Genomic DNA, 18,761 nt, shown 5'->3' with positions numbered 1-18,761 from the left:
TCCTGGGTCCTCCAAAATTTCTACGGCTAATTCAGATCAGCTAGTCATTGGCTCTGCCCCCTGATTCAAGGCTAACTTTATCAACAGTCTCATAGTGTCACGGTGCAATCAGAATACCTGTGACAGTCTGGAACCAGCTTCCAGGGTCCGGATTTTCTCAGTGGTGCCTAATTCTTGAGAGTAGAGATGGCGCTGTGACGGATGCGTTCTGGCCTTTTTACCATCACCAGTCCAGCACTAGCCCCTGGATGGTATTGGGATGAGGGCGTAGTGTCAAGTATACAAGCCTTCGAAACTGCTGTTGTCTGCATCCTTAGCTTGTTAAAAAGTCTACCTGCTCACATAGCTTTCCCTCACAGATTTGTGAGGAACACAGGGGAACCTGGGGTTTTACTCACCTCCTCAACTGAACTGCACTCTTGCAGGTACTGCACCGAGGATAGCCCCAGCTTTCCTCGGCCCTCCCTCCTGGAGAGCCACATCAGCCTTATGCATGGTATCAGAAACCCTGATTTGAGCCAGACATCCAAAGTCAGACATCCAGGTGGACATTCCCCTCAGGTGAGTGTGGGATCACTGCCTTGAATGGGCTGCTCAATGAGGCCTGGAACTGGGAAGGCATTAGAGGGCTTCAAGGGCCCCATTAGTAGCTGTAGTCATGGAACAAGCAGAGTAACACCTAAATGTGGTTCCAGTAGGGCACTGGACATGAGTAAGAGATAGGAACAAAGACTCATGGGAAAGCCTGCCCATCAGACAATTGTTGCTGTAACCTTACTTTTGCTTCCTTCGAATCCTATGAGGCAAGCAGGCAGAGCTACCTCGTCAGGGCAGGACTCTTCCTTCCCTGTTGCTCTAGCTGTAGGAAGAGTCAGGTCTAGAACTCGCTCTGCAGCCCCTTGCTTTCATCCCTCACCCCTGTCACATGTCCCTTTCCATCTCTGGTGCGCTTCTAGAGCAGCCCGATTGTCCCTCTGCTGCAGATTCTTCCCACATCAGGGGCTCTGAAGAGGACTCAGTAAGTCTGAGAGCTACCTGGAGGTCATGGGCTGTCTTGAAACTTTTTTGTCTATTTAGGGACTGGTGCTAGCACACAAGTAGGTGGAATGTCAATTCCTTTCTTTCGGTGAGTACCAATGCGTGAGACTGTCTGCAGCCTCCCTCCCTTCTCTTAAATGCACACACGCATGCACCATTTGACACAGTAGTTCTGCTTCTAGGACCTGGTTAGAGAGTGCTGGGCCCTAGGCATAGAGAGGGTGCCCAGTGATGTCTGCTGGAGTGAACTGTCAGCCCACAGTGGCTTAGTGTGCTGCCACTAGAAACACGAAGCTTCCGTGTTTGCTCACATGGAGACAAGCTCCGGTGTTTGTTATTAGGTGCACAGCTGCAGGGAGAGGGGAGTGAGCAGCAGAAATCGTTTTACAGCTTTTTTTTTTCTTTACAAAAAAAACATGAGATATTTTTTAGAGGCACTATAAAACCCAGGATTCTTAGTTTGCTCTCTATTGCTGTGATAAAGACCAAAAAACAATTTGGAGAGCAAAGACTTTATTGTAACCTATAGTTTATACTCTTTCATAGAGGAAAGTCAGGGCCAAAACTGAAGGCAGGAACCGAGAGGTAGGAACAGAAGCAGAGACCATGGAGGAACGCTGCTTACTGGCTTGCTAAGCCTGCTTTCTTATACAATCCAGAATCACCTGCACAGGGGTGACACCACCCACAGTGGGCTGGGACCTTCCACGTCAATTATTAATCAAGAAAATGTCCTATAGAAGACCAATCTGAAGGAGGCCTTTTCTAATTGAGGCTCCCTCTTCCTAGATGATCCTGGCTTGTGCCAAGCTGATCAACACTAAGCATAGCCGGGAATGTGTTCTTTGAAGAAGAGACCTGAGAAGTGGGGTAGGCAGGACTCCGCCTTCTTGTTAGGTCACATCTATACATAACATTGAAAATAAAGCAGTTGGGTCGGACTCTGGCAGAGGCCCCAAGTTCAGTTCCTAGTGCCCACATGGTGGTTCACAATGAACCAGAAGTGCAGTTCCAGGAACCCAGTGTGCTTTTCTGGCCTGTTCAGGCACACAGTGCACATACACTTGCAGGCAAAACACTCACACATGAAAGAAAATGAATAAATCTAATAAAAATTAAAATAAAAAAACAGAAAACTTGAGCTATCCCTAGAACCCACAGTGGAGGGAAAAAAAACTACTGCCACAAATTGTCTTTTGACCTCCACAGAGTTCCACAGCTCATGTGCGCTCTCCCTGATGAGCAGAAAGTACGTCTGAGGTTCTCGGCCTCGTCTCTGTTCACACTGTCTTTTCTTTCAGGTGAACCATCTGAAAAGACCAGTCAGCAAAATGGCAGATGCTCCAGGCGCTAGCAATGGCGCGACTGTTTCCTCTACCAAAAGGCACAAATCCCTATTTCAGTGTGCGAAATGCAGCTTCGCCACAGCCTCCGAGCTCGAGTTCCAGAGCCACATACCTCAGCACCAGGTGGACAGCTCCACAGCCCAGTGTCTCCTCTGCGGCTTATGCTACACCTCCACCACTTCCCTCAACCGCCACCTGTTCATAGTCCACAAAGTGAGAGACCAGGAGGACAAGCAGGAGATCGTGGAAGTGAAGGTGGAAGCCACAGACACAGAGGCATGCTCTGGAGAGGAGGTGGCCGTGGAGACTAGAGAAAATGGACTGGAAGGATGTGCCAGTGAGCCTTTGGCGGCTGACTTAGAGCCAAGGAGATCACTAGGCCTGTCGCTGGAGGAAGACAGTGCCCAAGGCCATCAGAATCAACCACAGGCCTCTCAGGACCAGAACAGCCATGCACTATCTCCTCAGGTGTGACCAGAGGCTTTGTAGCCATCAGCCAGGCCGTGGCACCTTCACCTGCTGTGCAGACTGTGAAATAAAAAGCTCTGCCCCAGTATGTGCGTGGCCACTGTGCTCTGGAGCAGTGTCTGTCCTGAGCTGTAGATTCTGGATGTCCCCAGCCCCAGAAAATATGGGGTCATCCAGAATCTCTTACAACTCTGGATTTGCTTGTGTTATTTATGGCTTTATGCTGCTTCCTGGTATCCCAGTTCTCATACGTGTCCTTCCAGTCCCAGGCTACTTAGGTAGTACAACCCCAATGCTGTCATCTCAGCTTCAGCCCCTCAGTGGCTGTACTCTGGGCTCCCTACCTGCTGTGTTCAGCAGGAATTCCTCAGAGCCCGGTTTCCCTGTAGACAGCAGCTCTCCTTCCTGCCTTCAGAGCCCAAGAAGGAGGGAATGTAAGGGTGCTGGCCGTTCCCCTGGAATTGTGCCCAGCCTGGCTTGGTGGGGTCTCTTGCTCACCCTTTCCTTCCTGTCTTCTCTGATTCTTCTCCCCAGAAACATCCTGAGGACTTCACTGTCATACTGGCTGAGCATGTCTCTGTGGGTGGGGGAAATGTCAGTACACTCCTGTTTGGAACTGAGGAGAGCATGAAGTATGGCCAAGGCAGGCAGGTGCCGAGAGCCAGGCCCTCCTGCTGCTGCTATCCTGCAATCCCTGACAGGTGGGGCGTGGGGTACAGACATTGGGATATTTGTATTCTTGCTCCTGTGCCATTAGAGAGGCTGCTGCCTCAGGCAGGCCAGTCCCTCCTCCTCTCGGCTACATTCTTGTTGCTCAGACTATATTTCAATAAAAAATCTTACCATGCAGGTAGGCTCTTGTATTCATCTTCAGGTGAGCTAGCCCTTCTTCCCAGAGTGCCCTGACTGCCCTATCTGAAGGAAACAGTGTATCTATGCCCATGGAGCCCTAGGTTCCGGACTTCTAAAGGAGCAGAGGGAGGGCGTCAGTAGTTCAAAGCTACCTCCAAGGACTCTGGCCTAAGGCCTATTGATATTCTCTGGGAGTCTTTCCATTAAAGGGCTTTCAATCCAAGAGGCTCTTAGTGAGGGGTAGAAAGAAGGAATTCTGTGACTTTTGTACAGCATTTGGAGGACATTGCCATTGCCACAGCAAACCCAGACATGGTAGAATTAGGATTAGATGAGAGGTGGGTTCTGTCTGAGCACACAGGACAGGTTGTGGGACGATGTTCTCTGACCCAAATGGCCTGGGGCTAGGCCCAGCAGGATCCCGTGCATCGCAGGGAGGGGTGCTGACTGAGTTCTTAAGCCTTGATCTTTCCAGGGACGCATGAATATGTATTAGGAATCAAGTCGGATAAATATGCATGGCCTTTTCACAATTGAAGACTTTTTTTTCCTTGCTCTATCAAATGCCAAATTTGTGGTGAAAGACTAATTAATGGCAGTAGGGAGAGTTAGTTCTTGCCTCACGTCAGAGAGCCTCTGCTGTCTGTACCATTTAAATAAGCGTTCTTCCTGGGGGGCTCTATCTCCCCTTTTCCCCAGCTGGCCATGAGGGAAAGCCAGCCACTGTCCCTTCCCAGTTCCATCACATAACCCTGGTTTCTCTTGAGATCCCATCACTCTTTCTCCTTAGGCTAATCCCCATTGCAGGGAGTGTACCCCAGCTCATTCATGAGAACAGGTTCTTGAGGTGAATAGAGGGCTTTGAACTGTAGCTGCATTTCTTCCCACTCCGAAACCATGGGAGCTGGAACCCAGAAGGTGGAGAAACTGCGGGTGGAGCAACTGTCCCCATGCCAGGTCCAGCCTCTTGGAGTAGGAGAATAGAAACTGCTCTGGGAAGCCTGAGCCATGGCCTGAGTTCTTCCTGCCCTCAGCCAGCTCCTAACAGCCCTCCTCACAGGCTCCTCCTCAGAGCAATCCCCACCCAGCTCCTTCCAGGCTCTCCTGAGGTCATAAGTGTGCAAGCACTAGTTTCTAGAACACTATGTGGGCTGGAGACTGGAGCATCTCATCGGCTGCTCACATTTGGATGTGGGATATCAGTTAAGAACTGGCCTGCATGCCTATCCATTATTCAATGATGATGAAGATAGCATTTCCAGTCCTGCCCATGGCCAGAGATGTTCATTTAATCCTCACAAGGATCTCAGTTATCCTTCTGTTTTACAAAGAAAACAGCCGTACAGAGGTTGGATAACATAGGTCGGGCCACCTGTGATGATGGTGCTGAGTCAAGCCTGTCAATCACTGTGCTACCTTAGTGACAGAGCTGCTCTGGCTGCTGCCAGCCTATCGGCAGCATGGAGCCATCCAAAACGCCCCCTTTCCAAAAAGGCAGGGTGCCCCATCGTGTCAGATCCTCCATAGAGTCCACCAGTGCCTTGTCACCCCAAGGAGGGCCCTGCATTTGCGTGTGCGGTGTCCCTGTAATGGCCATTCTCACTGGGGTTCACTTTGCTATCTGAAGACCCATCGTTTCTGGAGCACTGCAGAAGACGTTACCTAACTCTTGGGGAACACCCGGTTCCCTTGAAGACAGTCTCCCGATTGCTCATACCGATTTTCAATGCACTGTTGTTTGTCATCTAAGGATGCTTGCTGTATTTCACTGCTGCCGTGGGTGCTCTCCTCAAGTGAGAGCAGGTTCTCTACTCTCCAGAAACTACCAACACTGAGGCCTGACAAAGGACTAGTATTTATACTTTAACTGCTTTGTCTTTGTAAAATGATACGCCAAATTACCGTGGACTAATTGTTGTAAAGAATTTGCCTCTTATGTAAACAGTCTGGGTTTTAAAAACTTAATGGTTGCGTTGTGTCCGCCCTCCCCCCCCAAAATTCCACCTTTTGCCTTGCCCCAGACTGAGGAACTTCTGTCCTGTTCGCCATCGTACATTCAGCACCAGGTAAATTTTGAAAAAAATAGATGCATATACATTTGACAGCAAAACATCCAACAGTACAAATGAATATACAATAAAAAGTAAACTTCCTGACGGAGGTGAGCCTCCAGTGCCCTCACCAGAGTTCCTCATTGTTATCTCTGTGTATCCTTTCAGAGCAATTCTATGCATTTATGAGTTTATAAATATGTATATTTATATATCTATTTTTAATACAAACAGTAGCATTCTATACGCTATGTTCTGAAGCTTGCTTTTTTTTCTCCTACATAATGTTATAGAAGTTGTTCAAAACTTAGACCCAGGGTCAGTATAATTCTTCAAAAGCTTCAAACAGGTTTTTGCATCCAGTGGTTCTTTGAAAGGCTTGTGGGTGAGTGAATGCATGTGTGTCTGAATGAATACAGCTGGCTCAGCTAGTAATGCAGCCATGAGTTCTCAGGCTGACCTAAACAAGGAAGACCTAGATTCTAGAATATGTCCCTTGTCTTTTCCAAGAGGTCCAGACAGCCACCCATCTTCATCAATATACACAGCAACTTAGTGAACACAGGATGCCTTGGGCCATGACTCCCAAATACATGATTTTTCCCCAGGTCCCTATTTAAAATGCCTTTTTATTGGAAAATGATGGACCACTAATAGAGAAAATATAAAAGACGTATTTTCTATCTGTATTTATTTTATGTATGAGTGCTCTATCTGCATGCACACCTTCACGCCAGAAGAGGGCATCGGATACAATTATAGATGGTTGTGAGCCACCACGTGGTTGCTGGGTATTTAACTCAGGACCTCTGGAAGAGTAGTCAGTGCTCTTCTGAGCCATCTCTCCAGCCCCCAGACACATCTTTATAATCCCATCCTCTTAGCAAGTGCAGTTATCAGTCTTGTCCCTTGGTATATTCCTAACTGAATTTATGGTATAATTGTAATTATGATCATAGCAGTTCATGACCTAGAGTGTTGGGCATACTAGACAAGGGCTCTACCACTGAGCCCCTCCCAGTCCTTTTGTTTTATTGAGACGAGAGTCTTGCTTTGTAGCCAGGCTGGCTGCCTATCTTCCTGAATAATAAGATGTCAGGCCTGCCCCACCACAAAGACTTTCTCATTTTTCTTGGGTGATCTCAAGAGCTGTGTGAGAGATTGGAGAAAGCCAGTTGCTACAAGTCAGAAACGCTAGTTCCTGATCCCTGTTTACCGTCATTTGGTCTCAGTCATTGACTCTTGTTGGGAGCAGTGAACCCCCAGATCCTGAATTTCTTGTAAACAACTTGTTTTCCTCTGCTCTGAGACAGCCTGCAGCTGCTCTGAGCACGAGACCCTCAGGAGTTCCTGATGGCAGGAGAGTGGTTTCTGGTGGGTTTGGCTGGGGCATGGCTATCAGTTAAGGATCCCTATATAAGTGGCTCTGGTACACAATAAAGGGGGCATTTTGGGGGCATTCTTGTTTCAAGGATGATCCGTGTGTCTGTGTGTTTCACTCTCCAGGCCCTTGCCTGGCTTGCGAATGGTCCTGTAGAGCAGGTACTGCAGGGGTAGAATTCTCGTCTGCGGATGTGAAGATTATTTTATCTCTTTGGGTATCTTGACCTTGGCTTGATTCTATCTTCTCATTCCACATGTGTTTATGCCCAAATAGAGAAGACTGTTTCAAAGGCAAGAATTCTTACGGTGTTTTCTCTTTTGCTTATTCATTTACTTTTTGGCTAAGATCTATACAAAATGGAAAAGATTCTTTCCTAGCGTGGCTATCATTTTACCTGTGCATGTGAACATACATGTGTGTGTGTATGTATGTATGTATATAGGTATATATACACATACATATATGCATTCTACCACTGAGCTACATTCCCAGTACATTTATTTATATTTCAGTTTGTTAATGGGTTTTTGCTTTTACGTAGTGAGTTCTTTGCTATTACTTTTGCCTTTTATTAACCCTCTCCAAATTGGACTTTTCTGTCTATTGATAATTTTCAGGCACCTTCAAACCTTGTCATCTAGGCACTTTAGGACCTGCATCCAGATTAATTCTTGAGCTAGTTCATTGTATAGTATACTGGCCTTCAAATATGTTTTTATTAAGCTGGGAGTGATGGTACACACCTGCAATCCTGGCACTTAGGAGACGGATACAGGAGGATTGGGAGTTCAAGACCAGCCTGGGCTGCATAGTGAGTTCCAGGCCAGCCTGAATATATGGGACTCTGTCTCAAAAAAAAAAAAAAAATTAAAAAAATATGTGTGCATACAGTTTCAGTCTCTAGCACAGGCTAACCTGAAATTCACTGTGTAAGTCCAGGCTGTCCCCAGACTCATGAAGACCCATCTGCCTCAGGCTCCCAAGTGCCAAATGACATGTGTAATCCACCATACGCAATTTTTTTTTTAAAGTTGTGTTTAGTGCAAGAATATGACAAGTCACTAAATGTTATTGATTATATGGAAACTTGATGACAAAATATGATAGTCATTTATGCCAGTTCCAGCTGAGAGGAGAGTCACCACAGATCTGTAGTGTCACTGATTTCAAGGACAGACGTGGTATCACATAGATAGCCTTGGTCCTGATCGCTAGACCTAAAGTCAAAGCCACCTTTGCCGCCAGTCTCTGAAAGTGGGTGTGGTTCGTGTGCTTGTTGGTTTGGTTTCTCTGTGCAACCCTGGGTGTCCTGGAACTCACTCTGTAGACCAGGCTGGCCTCGGACTCACTGAGTGCTAGGAGTAAAGAACTGATATTATCTATGAGGTTCTACCTGTGGGGTTTTCACTGCTCCTTCCTAGGCCAGCTCTGAAGAGGATTGTGGCTGCGATTCTAAAATGGAGCCAAAACTAGGTAGGTGGCACACACCTTGATGCTAATACCAGGGAGGCAGAGGCAAGACAATTGGGAGTTCAAGTCTATACTTGCCCACACAGTGAGTTGGAGGCCAGCCTGGGCTACAGTGACCTTTGATGGAAAAGAAAAACAGAAGGGTCAGGTATGATGTCACACGCCTGTGATCCCAGCTTTGGGAGGCCTAGGTCGGGGGATCTCTGCGAGTTTGAGGCCAGCCTGGTCTACATAGTGAGTTCCAGGCCAGCTGTAGCTAAATAGGAAAGACTCAAAAACTGTGAAGAGATGGTAGCAATGAAAGATAGCCGTGGAAGGGCCAGACCCAATGATACCAGCAATGGGGAGGTGGATCACAAGTTAAAGCCATGCCTGGACTGGGAGTTGTGGTAGTGCTGGTGTGTAGCTCAGTGATAGAACATTCACCTGGTGTGTTCAAGATTCGGGGTCAACCCCTAACGCTGGTGGCGGGGGAGGGAGCAATGGAGTAGGAGGTGGGTGGGGCTAGTGGGGCCGATCCCTTAGTGGCATTTCTTGCTTGGGCAGGAATGGTGGCAGTTGTTACTGAGAGGCATTCGACGTTTAAAAAGAATGAGAAGATGCAGATGAATAGGCAAGGGAGGTCTAAGCCACAGGAGCTTCGGTAGCACAAGCCTGAAATCCTGGCTACTTGGGGCATGGAGTAGCCTGGGTAGCTAAGATGAGTGAGAGACTTGAAGAAAGGGCGGGGCAGAGCTTAGAGTAGAGCACTTCCCCGGCATTCTCAAGGCTGGGGTTCAGTCTCAGGACAGGGTTGGGGAAGAGAAGAAAGAGCTCCTTTGCCCTGGAAGGAGACGCCAATGTTGGGAGGCTTTCTTGGCTCAGTTGAGATGAGTTGGTTTTCTGGGCCCGACTAACTGTGCCCAGTGACCTCTGGAAAGTGCCTGCACACCCTACTTTGAGGACCCAAATTCCCCTTCCAATCAAACTAGAATCAGAGAGCCTTCTTGTTACCCATAATCCTTTAACTGGTACCCACTTAGTCCAGCACAGCTGTGGCCATGCCTCCAGTCCCAGGAGAGGAAAATGCCAGACTGACTGGCTAGCTCATCCCAGAAGGGCAGGACCTGGAGGCCACGCCCTCTCAGAACAGAGGTTCAGTTGCCTGAGCTGATTACTATCTAAGCTCTTGGAGGGAGTTCAGACAAGCATCCAAGGGTACTGTGACATGTCCCAGTGGCCCAGACCTGTCATCGCAGCTGCTCAGAGGCTGAGGCAGGAGGATTGAAAGTTCAAGGCCTGTCAAGCCAAGAATGAGTTCCAAGGTAGCCTCTATAGTTTAGTGAGACCCTGTCTCAAAAAAAAAAAAAAAAAAAGGTAAGAAAGAGGCCAAGGATGTAGCTCGGTGCTGGAGTGCTTCTCTGGACCACGTGGGGCACACACACACACACACCAGGCCAGATCAGCTTGCAGGAAGGAGAGCCTGCACTATGAGGTAATAGGATCTCATGGATACAAAGACCAGCAGAGAATCTGGGTCCAGTTGAACTCAGGGCTAGGACTTGGCTTTAATATGAGGAGAATGAAGAGGAGGCGTGTGGAAGTTCATCTGTTAAGTTGAAGTGCTGATGTTGAGACAGGCCACCAGTCTGCAGAGCTCGGAGGGGAAGCTAGGAAATCCCAACCAACTTGTGACTCAGGCGTATGCCGGAGCTTGTAGAAAAGGTCACCTCAGTACGGGTCCACAGGGTGCCAAAACCACAAAATACCATCTAGGAAGTCTCCAGACCAGAAGGAAGTTACTGCTGGTTTTACGCCACTTTGCTCTGGGAGGTTCACGGAAAGTGTGGTGGTCCATGGTGCAGTAGCCGGGTGGATATGTTGAGAGAGCCTGTGACAAGGAGGCTCTCTGAGCCATTTCAAGCAAGGAACTGTTGCGGGGAGTGGATATATCATCATACAGAGAGACATCAGGCTGGAGAGATGGTGGTTAAGCTGCTTGTGCAAGCATGAGAACCCAAGTTCATAAAAAAGCTGGTGTTGCTGAGTGGTGGTGATGCATGCCTTTAATACCAGCACTCGGAGCTCTGAGTTCAAGGCTAACCTGGTCTACAGAGAGGACCAGGACAGCCAGCGGTATGTAGAGAGGTCATGTCTTGGAAAAAAAATAGCAAAGCAAAACAAAACCTATCAGCTAGATGTTGCAGCACAGGCCTGTGAACCCAGTGCTAGGGAATGGGGGTGGAACTTGAGGACTCACTGGCCAGCCAGTCTAGCACTGTGAGCTTCCGGTTTATTAAGAGACCATGCCTCAAAAAGTAATCATGGAAAGACATCGGCCTCTGGTCTCTTCATGTCCACAAGGCCAAGTGTATACATATGAACCACACACATCTCAGAAGAAAAAGAGCAGCCGGGCAGCGGTGGCTCACGCCTGCCTTTAATCCCAGCACTCGGGAGGCAGTGGCAGGTGTATCTCTGTGAGTTTGAGGCCAGCCTGGTCTACAGAGAAAGTTCCAGGACAGCTAGGACTGTTATTTAGAGAAACCTTGTCTCAGGAAACCAAAAAATAAGAAAAAAAAAATTGAGAGAGAGAGAGAGACCATCCGGAGTCACCGCATAGTGAGACCCTGTATCCAGAACAAACGAGGACAGTGAAAAGCTATCCCATGGGTAGTCTGCATCTTTATGTGGGTTTTAGACCACGGGAGAAGTTGGGCTTCTGTGGTCTCAGAATTGAGCCGCCTTAGAATCGAGTTATGAGGTGGGCTGTACCTGAGTGAGAGGGGTGTGGTTCACAGCCTGGAGCTACATATGCAGGGGCTGGGCCCCTCTAGGAAGGACATCCTCGCTAGTGCTGAGGCACAGTGATGGCCGGGCGGGGACCAAGGTAAAGGAATACTTAGTGATGCCAAGTTTCCTTCTTGCCAACCCTGGCTGGAACCTGCTCAGTTTCCTCCCTTACAGCTGTGCCAAATATTCTTCCCTCCACTTTCCCCTGTCCCTGTCTGTAGCGCAAAGCCTGCTCTACGCACTATGCGCTACAGTACGGTTCGCGAGTCAGGCAAGGGGCTGGAGATTGAAACATGCATGCGCACGTACACACTCACACACACACACACGTACATACACACACACGTACACACACGTAATGCCAAGAATTCTTTTATTGTGGTTCAGGGCAGCTTATAAAGGCTCTCCTTGACTAATGGCCACGCCCTAACTCCCAGCTGCAAGCCCACCAGAAACCACTCCCCTGCCATCAGGAACTCCTGAGGGTCTCGTGCTCAGGCACTCAGAGCAGCTGCAAAACAAGCTGTTTACTCCAGCAGGCAGGGAGTTACAGGAAATTCAGGGTCTGGGGGTCCACAGTCCTCAACACTGTCTGGGGAACTATCTCTGGTCTCTAGGAGATCAAGTTAGTCCCCAGGCACTGGCTTCTGCCATTCTTGATGAACACAGCCAGGGGATGGCTTTGGCCTTGTTCAGGAGGCTGTATGTATTTTGTAACCCAGGTCAGCTAAGCCATCACAGCTTGAGAAGGAAACTGGGCTCTTCTGAGAAGTTCAGCAGTGAAAGGAAGAGTAAATATCTCAGGGAGAAGCAAACACTTGTTAACCTTTACAGCTGCGGGGAGGGAGCCCAGCAGGGGAGAAGGCCCTGGGATGGATCCTGAGAGCCTGGGAGGGGACAACAGCAATACTCCATGGAACAGAGTGGCTGTGACACGGACGGTAAAGCTGGTCTGTTCTTCAAAGCTGGTGTTCTTGCCCAGTGACCTCGTTTTGCCCTGTGGTGTTTTTGTTTACTCTCCCTATGTAGCCCAGGCTGGTCTTGAATTCATAGCCATGCTCCAACTTAGCCTTCTTCCTTGTTTTCTGGGACAGGGGCTCACTATGGGTGTAGCCCAGACTAGCGCCTAGCTCAGAACCATCTTCCCATTGCCTCTGGGTGCTGGAATTGCAAGCATGAGCTACCATAACCAGAATCTCACTCCCCCACACCTGACCCCATGCTTTGAAGGAACAGGGAACCATTGGCCAATGGGAGTGAGGAAGGCAAAGAGGAAGGTTCGAACCTTTCTTTATTTCTGTTTATAATTATTGCTATTCACAAATGTTTGTTATACTGGATGGCGTTCTAAGACAACCCTTTGTTCCAGTTATAATTGGCAAAAGATGCTGTGGCAGAGTCCAGATTTTAAACAGGAATGGGAAAGAGTTGCCATTATCTCAACCACAGCTTGCTTTGGCCAGATTTCTTCTTCTTTTTAAAAATGTATTGGGGCTGGAGATATGGCTCAGCAATTAAGAGCATTGTCTGCTCTTCTAGAGGTTCTGAGTTCGATTCCCAACAACCACATGATGGCTCACAACCATCTATAGTGAGATCTGATGCCCACTTCTGGCCTAGAGTCGATAGAGCACTCATACATAAAATAAATCAATCTTAATAAAAAATAAAAATGTATTTATCTTTATTTCATGTGCATTGGAGTTTTGCCTGCTTGTATGTCTGTATGAGGGTGTTGGGTTCCCTTGAACTGGAGTTACAGACAGTTGTGAGCTGCCATGTGGGTGCTGGGAATTGAACCTGGGTCCTCTGGAAGAGCAGTCAGGGCTCTGAGCTGCTGAGCCATCTCTCCGGCCCCAGAGATAATTTTTTCAATTAATTACATTTCTAATTTTATGTTTACTGGTGTTTTGTCTGCATGTGTGTATGTGCACGAAGCTCATGCCTGGTACGCATGGAGTCCAGAAGAGAGGGCATCAGAGTCCCTGGAACTAGAGATATAGATGGCCATGAGCCACTGTGTGGGTGCTGGGACGTGAACCCGGGTCTTCTGGAAGAACAGTCAAAGCCCGTAACTGCTGAATCATTTCTCCGGCCCTCTTGCCAGATTTCTGAAACCCTCCTGTGACAGGAGTTCATCCCCACAGCTTTTGCCTTTGGCTCCTCCGGTTTCTTGCTCTTTGTTTCCACTTGAAAGCCTTGTCTCTGATCCATCCCCTGGCCCACGGTCTCTCTTCACTTGACAGGCACCTGCTGCTGCCCCATCCCAGACCCTTCTGAAGCCTGGGCTTTTCCACCTTTTTGTTGTTGCTGTTGTTAAGACACAGTTCCACGTTTTAGTTTAGGCTAACCTGGAGCTCACTGTCCAGCCCAGAGTGATCCATGGCAGTCCTCCAAGTGCCGGGATGACAGACATGGGCCACCACACCCGACTTCATGGGGTCATGTTTGGAAGAGTTAGAGGAGGAAAACGTGAGTGGATGGCCAAGCTCCAAAACCTGGATTCAGGTTGTTCCTTGATTTGTCACTGGAGCCTAGGAGAGATAGTCCTTTTCTTCATCCTCCTCGTGTGTGTGTGTGTGAACATGGGTGCCTGAGGAGGCAAGATGCATCCAGGCAGCTCTGAGTGGGTCCTGGGAATTGAACCTGGGTCCTCTGTAGGAACAAAGCATCCTCTTAAGCACTGAGCCGTCTCTCCACTTCTGGCCTCTCTGTCTTCCTCTCCCAGGGAAGTATCCGTGTGTCCTCTGTACACCTTGGTGCACAAGTGTGTGCACATGCAGCTCACACACTAAATAAACTGCAATACTGGGCTGGAGAGATGGCTCAGTGGTTAAGAACACTGACTGCTCTTCCAGAGAAAGAGCACCCATATGGCATCTCACGGTTCTCTGTAACTCCCGTTCTAGGGGATCTGACACCCTCACACCAATGCATATAAAATAAAATTAAATAAATTAAAAAATAATCTTGTTAAATCAGGAATGATGTCACACACCTATAGTCCCAGCGCTAGCCTTGAAGCCAGGGCTGAGAGAGACAATAAAAGAATATTTTGAAGACCTTTAATAGGCACAGGTTGAGTCTGTGGTGAGGAGATCACCGTGAATGGTCTGGCTGAGTCAGAATCCAGTGGGCTGAGGCCAGAAGAAGAGAAAGATCGTTGCCAAACAGTGGGGGAAAGGCCATTCCCACAGAGTGGGGTAGGGATCCAGAGAGCAGAGGGATTGCACCGGTCACTCCCACTTTCTGTCACTTAGAGCAGGCTGTTTCTAGGTGCAGGGATGTGGAAGGAACATAAATCTGCTGAAGGAACAGATAAAGCGCTCCCAAAAAAGTAAGCACCCGGGCTAGGTAGCGCTTAGCAGCTTGTTCTGGAAATGTTGAAGAATGTGATCATTTTTCTAGGCGTTAAGACTTGGCCCGTTTCCCCCTTCCGACCTTAGGAAATGAAGCCTGCAGGGATGGAAGAGGTTGAGTTATTCTCGAAGCCTTTGTTGAGACGCTAACGTACGCTAGATACTGGTAGGGGTTCTGGGAAAACACAGAATGTGTACCCAGGAATCTTGGGCTCCTTTGGACCCCAAAGGAGGGGGGTCGCCTATAGAGGTGACGGAGTTTGTCTAAGTATTGGCCTAAAGACTGCTGGCCAAGTGGAGGTAGTGAGGCCCTTTCAGTATCTCTCTCAAACTCCCCTTTCCTTGAGCCTCTTTGCTGCCCTCTTTCTTTCTACAGGCTTTGAAAACGGGAAGGGGGCCAAAAGAAGGTTGTGGGGAGACCGGGGTTCTAGGCACCCTTTCTTTCTGCTTCAGGGCGGGCATTGGCATCGCTTCTCTGCAGGCCTCCCTGGCCCTTGGGTCAGGCTGAGGAGCCGAGCTTGTCCGGGGGAGGGACAGCAGCAGGTGACAGCAGCCTTGGGCTATAAATAGGGGCGCGCGTCAGCGTCGGGCAGGAGCCGGGGCTGGAGGCAGGGGCGGCGGTGCCATGGGGTCGCGGAGGGCCGTGGGCCGGGGCTGGGGCCTGGGTGGACGGGCAGGGGCGGGTGGCGATGGCGAGGACGACGGGCCGGTGTGGACGCCCGGCCCGACTAGTCGCAGCTATCTGCTCAGCGTGCGGCCGGAGACTAGGTGAGTCGCCTGGGTCCTGGGTCGCCGAGGGCCCTATCTGCCCCTTGGGTGGTGTCCGGGTGTGGCCAGGCTCTCAGAAGCGGCCCAATTTCTGGAGGCCTGGGGCTAGGCCCGTGCCCTCGAACTTTCTCAACTCGAAGGCACAGACAGAACCTGGGGACAGAACCAGGCCAGAAGAGACCCTCATGGTACTCTTTTGACCCCTTAAGACCCCGTGTGCCTCAAATGTGTTGCCCAAAAGAGGAGAATTTGAGGAGATTTTTACAGGGGCCTAAAGGCCTTTTTGCCTCCCTCACCCCACACCGGGCTACTCCCAGGGCTGAATTCCACAGTTAGTGATAAGGAGATCCAGAGTGGCTGAAATTCCTCTGCTTCACAGCAGGGGAAGCTGCTGGTGGGTGGGTGTGGGGGGGACCAGTGAAGGCTGTTTAGCTTAGAGTGAGAGCCAGACGGCGTGGGATAACTCAAGTCCCTTGGCTGGGCCCAGGAGGGACCTTCTAGCACTGTGCTGTGTCTAGCTGAGAGGAAGGGGTGCCAGGAGGTGACGGTGGCCCTGTCTGGGAAACCAGGGAGGGATCTATGGCTTGAAACTCTGAAGGAGTGAATCGCTCTGCCCAGTCTCAAGACTGGTGTGTGTGTGTGTGTGGGGGGGGGGGGTTTGAGATGCCTCGGGAGGGGTGGAGCTGATTGAGCTCTTCATTGGCCTTCTTGGAGTTAAAGAAGTTTGAAGACTTTGTTTTAGTAGCTATGTTATCCCTAGATACAAGGACACACAGACAATAGGCAAGTTTCTGCAAAGAAAAAGGGCATTGCCCCCACAGACAAACTTCCTGCCCTCTGTGGGCATCCCGGCTTCCCATGACTCTTGATCCCGTCTGTTTTCCAAAGGGAAACGGGGCAGTGGTGGTGCGTGGGATAGGTTTACTCCCTACCACAGAGTTTGGTTTGTGTGCTCTGCAGAAGTTGCTTCTCTGAGCCACTGCTGTGGGCGTCTGCTCTCAAAAGCACACACACAAAAGAGGGGCACCAATGACATTCAGGAAAAGCCCTGGGTGCTTCCTCTTGGATGGGCTGAGTCCTATTGACCTTGGAGTTGGAAAAGTTCAACTGTAACCGGAACCTGTTTCTGCATAAAACTCTGCAAACGGTGTCACATGTTTGGGGCAGGGCTGAGGGCTGGTGTTAGTGACCCAGTCAGACTCAGACGGGCTTCTGGGCTGCTGGGGGGTTGTGGTGGGGCACCCTTTCCCCAGTTATCGGCTCTGTGGAACACTGCAATGAAATATGGACATTTATTGTAGTCCTTAGTGAAGCCATCTCCCTAGTGAGTGCTCTATGTTATCTGGGCATTGCTGCTTTCTGTATCTGGCTTTTGTCAATACCAGTGGAAGAAGGAGGAGAGGAAGCAGGCTTTTTCTTGGAGATGTAGCAGGCGAGGAAGGGAAGAAAGGATGGTTTGAAAACCGGGCAGAGCAGAGCAGGTTCAGGATCTGGGCTCCTAGGAACAAGGCTGGAGGCTTGGGCACAGTGCTGTTTCCTGGCTGAGCTAGTGTTAGACAGTTTTATAGTGTGCCAGGCGGAGGGCTGGGAGTAAAAAGGCTTGTCTGGCTGGAGTCCTCGGACCTTAGTGGCGATGCTGTTAGCAGGGCTGTTCTTGTTGGGTATTTGAAAGCTCCGGACAGGAGCAGCGGAAGAGAGGGTTTTTCTAGCCTTAGACTTGGGACACTTTAGCCTGTACTTTTTCACCATCTGCCAACTGGCTGCAGACGACCCTCCCGCCCCCACCCCCCATGGGTCCTGACAAGAGCGGCCAGGTTTTTTAGCTTCTGGAAGAGCTCATTGGGAAAAAAAAAATTGTGAAGGGGGCTGAACTGGGGTGGGCGGAGGGACAGTTCCCAGGGCTGTGGGAAGGTCTGACTTCTGTTGGAGGAATCTGTGCACTCTGCTGCCCCTCAGATGACTGCCTGTGGGGGTGGAGGGAACCCAAGAAACAAAGAGAAGAGGGGTCGCTTGAGGACTGCTAGCTGCATTCATCTCCAGCCCAGCTGAGCCCTGACCATGCCTGGGTCCTGGCTGAGAGGCAAGTTCTGCCCTCGCTCAGTTTGGATCCAGAATATTCCGGGTACGCCTTTCTGTAGATCTGCAGCAGGGCTTTTGTTTGTTTGCTTGCTTTTGTTTTTGTTTTGTTTCTTTGTTTTTTGAATATTTTTGAGACGAGAGTTTTTCTGTGTAGCGCTGGCTATACTGTAGATCAGGCTGGCCTTGAATTTACAGAGATCTGCCTGCCTCTGTCTCCTGAGTGCTGGGCTTAAAGGTGTGTGCCAGGACCACCTGGGTCGCTGTGGGGCTCTTAAGGCATCCTTCCCAAGGGTGCTGAGGCTAGGTTTTCCCTGGGAGCTATGGACAACTGCCACGTGGCTGGGGCTCCAGAAACTGTATGTGTCCTACACTTGTTGCCCCGTGGTCTTTGGAGGGTGTTTTTTTTTGTTGTTTGCTTTTTGCAAAATAAGAGTTTCTCTGTGTAACAGTCTTGGCTGTCCTAGAACTCATTCTGTAGACCAGGCTGGCCTCAAACTCACAGAGATCTGCCTGCCTCTGCTTCCAGAGTGCTGGGATTAGTCTCACATCAGTTCAAGGTTATTTTGCCGCTCACTGAGGTCAGAAGAAGATAGTCCCAGTCAGCTGTCGTATCTGATAGCCAATCTCTGCTCAACCTCTAGGAAGGTGGGATATGGATAGGCTGGAGAACTTTAAAGAATTGGAGTGGAAAGTAAACAGTAAGGATTGACTTTTGTGTGGTACTCAGAAGTTCTCAAGCCCCTGGCCTCTTGTTTCGTGAAGGCCCTGATCCTGGTGGACCCGTAGGAGCAGAAGGGCTCTGATATCGCTACAGGTCATTTCAAAACAACCTCTGCCGCCCCCTCTTGGGTAAGGCAGGTTGTCTAGGGTGTTAGGGAAACTAAGGCATTGGTCTAGAATTTTCAAGAGGCCTTTTATGTCCCATAATAGATGAAAGGCAGAGCCATGGGAGGCCCCCAGCATGCATGCGAGCCCTGGTTCTTCCAGGTCTGTTTGCCCCTTTATGAGGAGAACTTGCTTTCTGGACCCCGAATTCCTATTTTGCAATGGGAGAATGACAAGAACTCTGAAGTCCTTCAGTTCCAACATTAGATGTCTCTGACCCTTCCTGTCCCCTACCCCCACCCCCAGAAGCTCCTCTGCTAGGATTAGCCAATCAGCTAGGCCCCAACAG

At 49.5% G+C, this 18,761-nt stretch overlaps 2 protein-coding genes across 3 annotated transcripts in view; both read left to right on the top strand.

Moving 5' to 3' along the window:
- Positions 1–6,084, top strand: part of Znf592 (zinc finger protein 592) — a 52,138-nt gene extending 46,054 nt beyond the window's left edge. For both annotated transcript variants that reach the window (XM_057756114.1, XM_057756113.1), the window contains exons 9-10: positions 426–561; positions 2,340–6,084. In XM_057756114.1, coding sequence (XP_057612097.1) covers positions 426–561; positions 2,340–2,858 — 655 coding nt within the window. In that variant the 3' untranslated portion in view covers positions 2,859–6,084. The remainder of the gene's footprint in view (positions 1–425; positions 562–2,339) is intronic.
- Positions 6,085–15,365: 9,281 nt separating this feature from the next.
- The window catches only part of Alpk3 (alpha kinase 3), a 43,668-nt gene continuing 40,272 nt past the window's right edge, over positions 15,366–18,761 (top strand). Inside the window, exon 1 of the mRNA XM_057756500.1 lies at positions 15,366–15,508. Within this exon, the coding sequence (XP_057612483.1) occupies positions 15,366–15,508 (143 nt within the window). The remainder of the gene's footprint in view (positions 15,509–18,761) is intronic.

This window comes from Chionomys nivalis, chromosome 23 (assembly GCF_950005125.1).
Source record: "Chionomys nivalis chromosome 23, mChiNiv1.1, whole genome shotgun sequence".
In the NCBI taxonomy this organism is placed as follows: domain Eukaryota; kingdom Metazoa; phylum Chordata; class Mammalia; order Rodentia; family Cricetidae; genus Chionomys; species Chionomys nivalis.
This window is presented reverse-complemented; position numbering and strand designations above follow the sequence as displayed.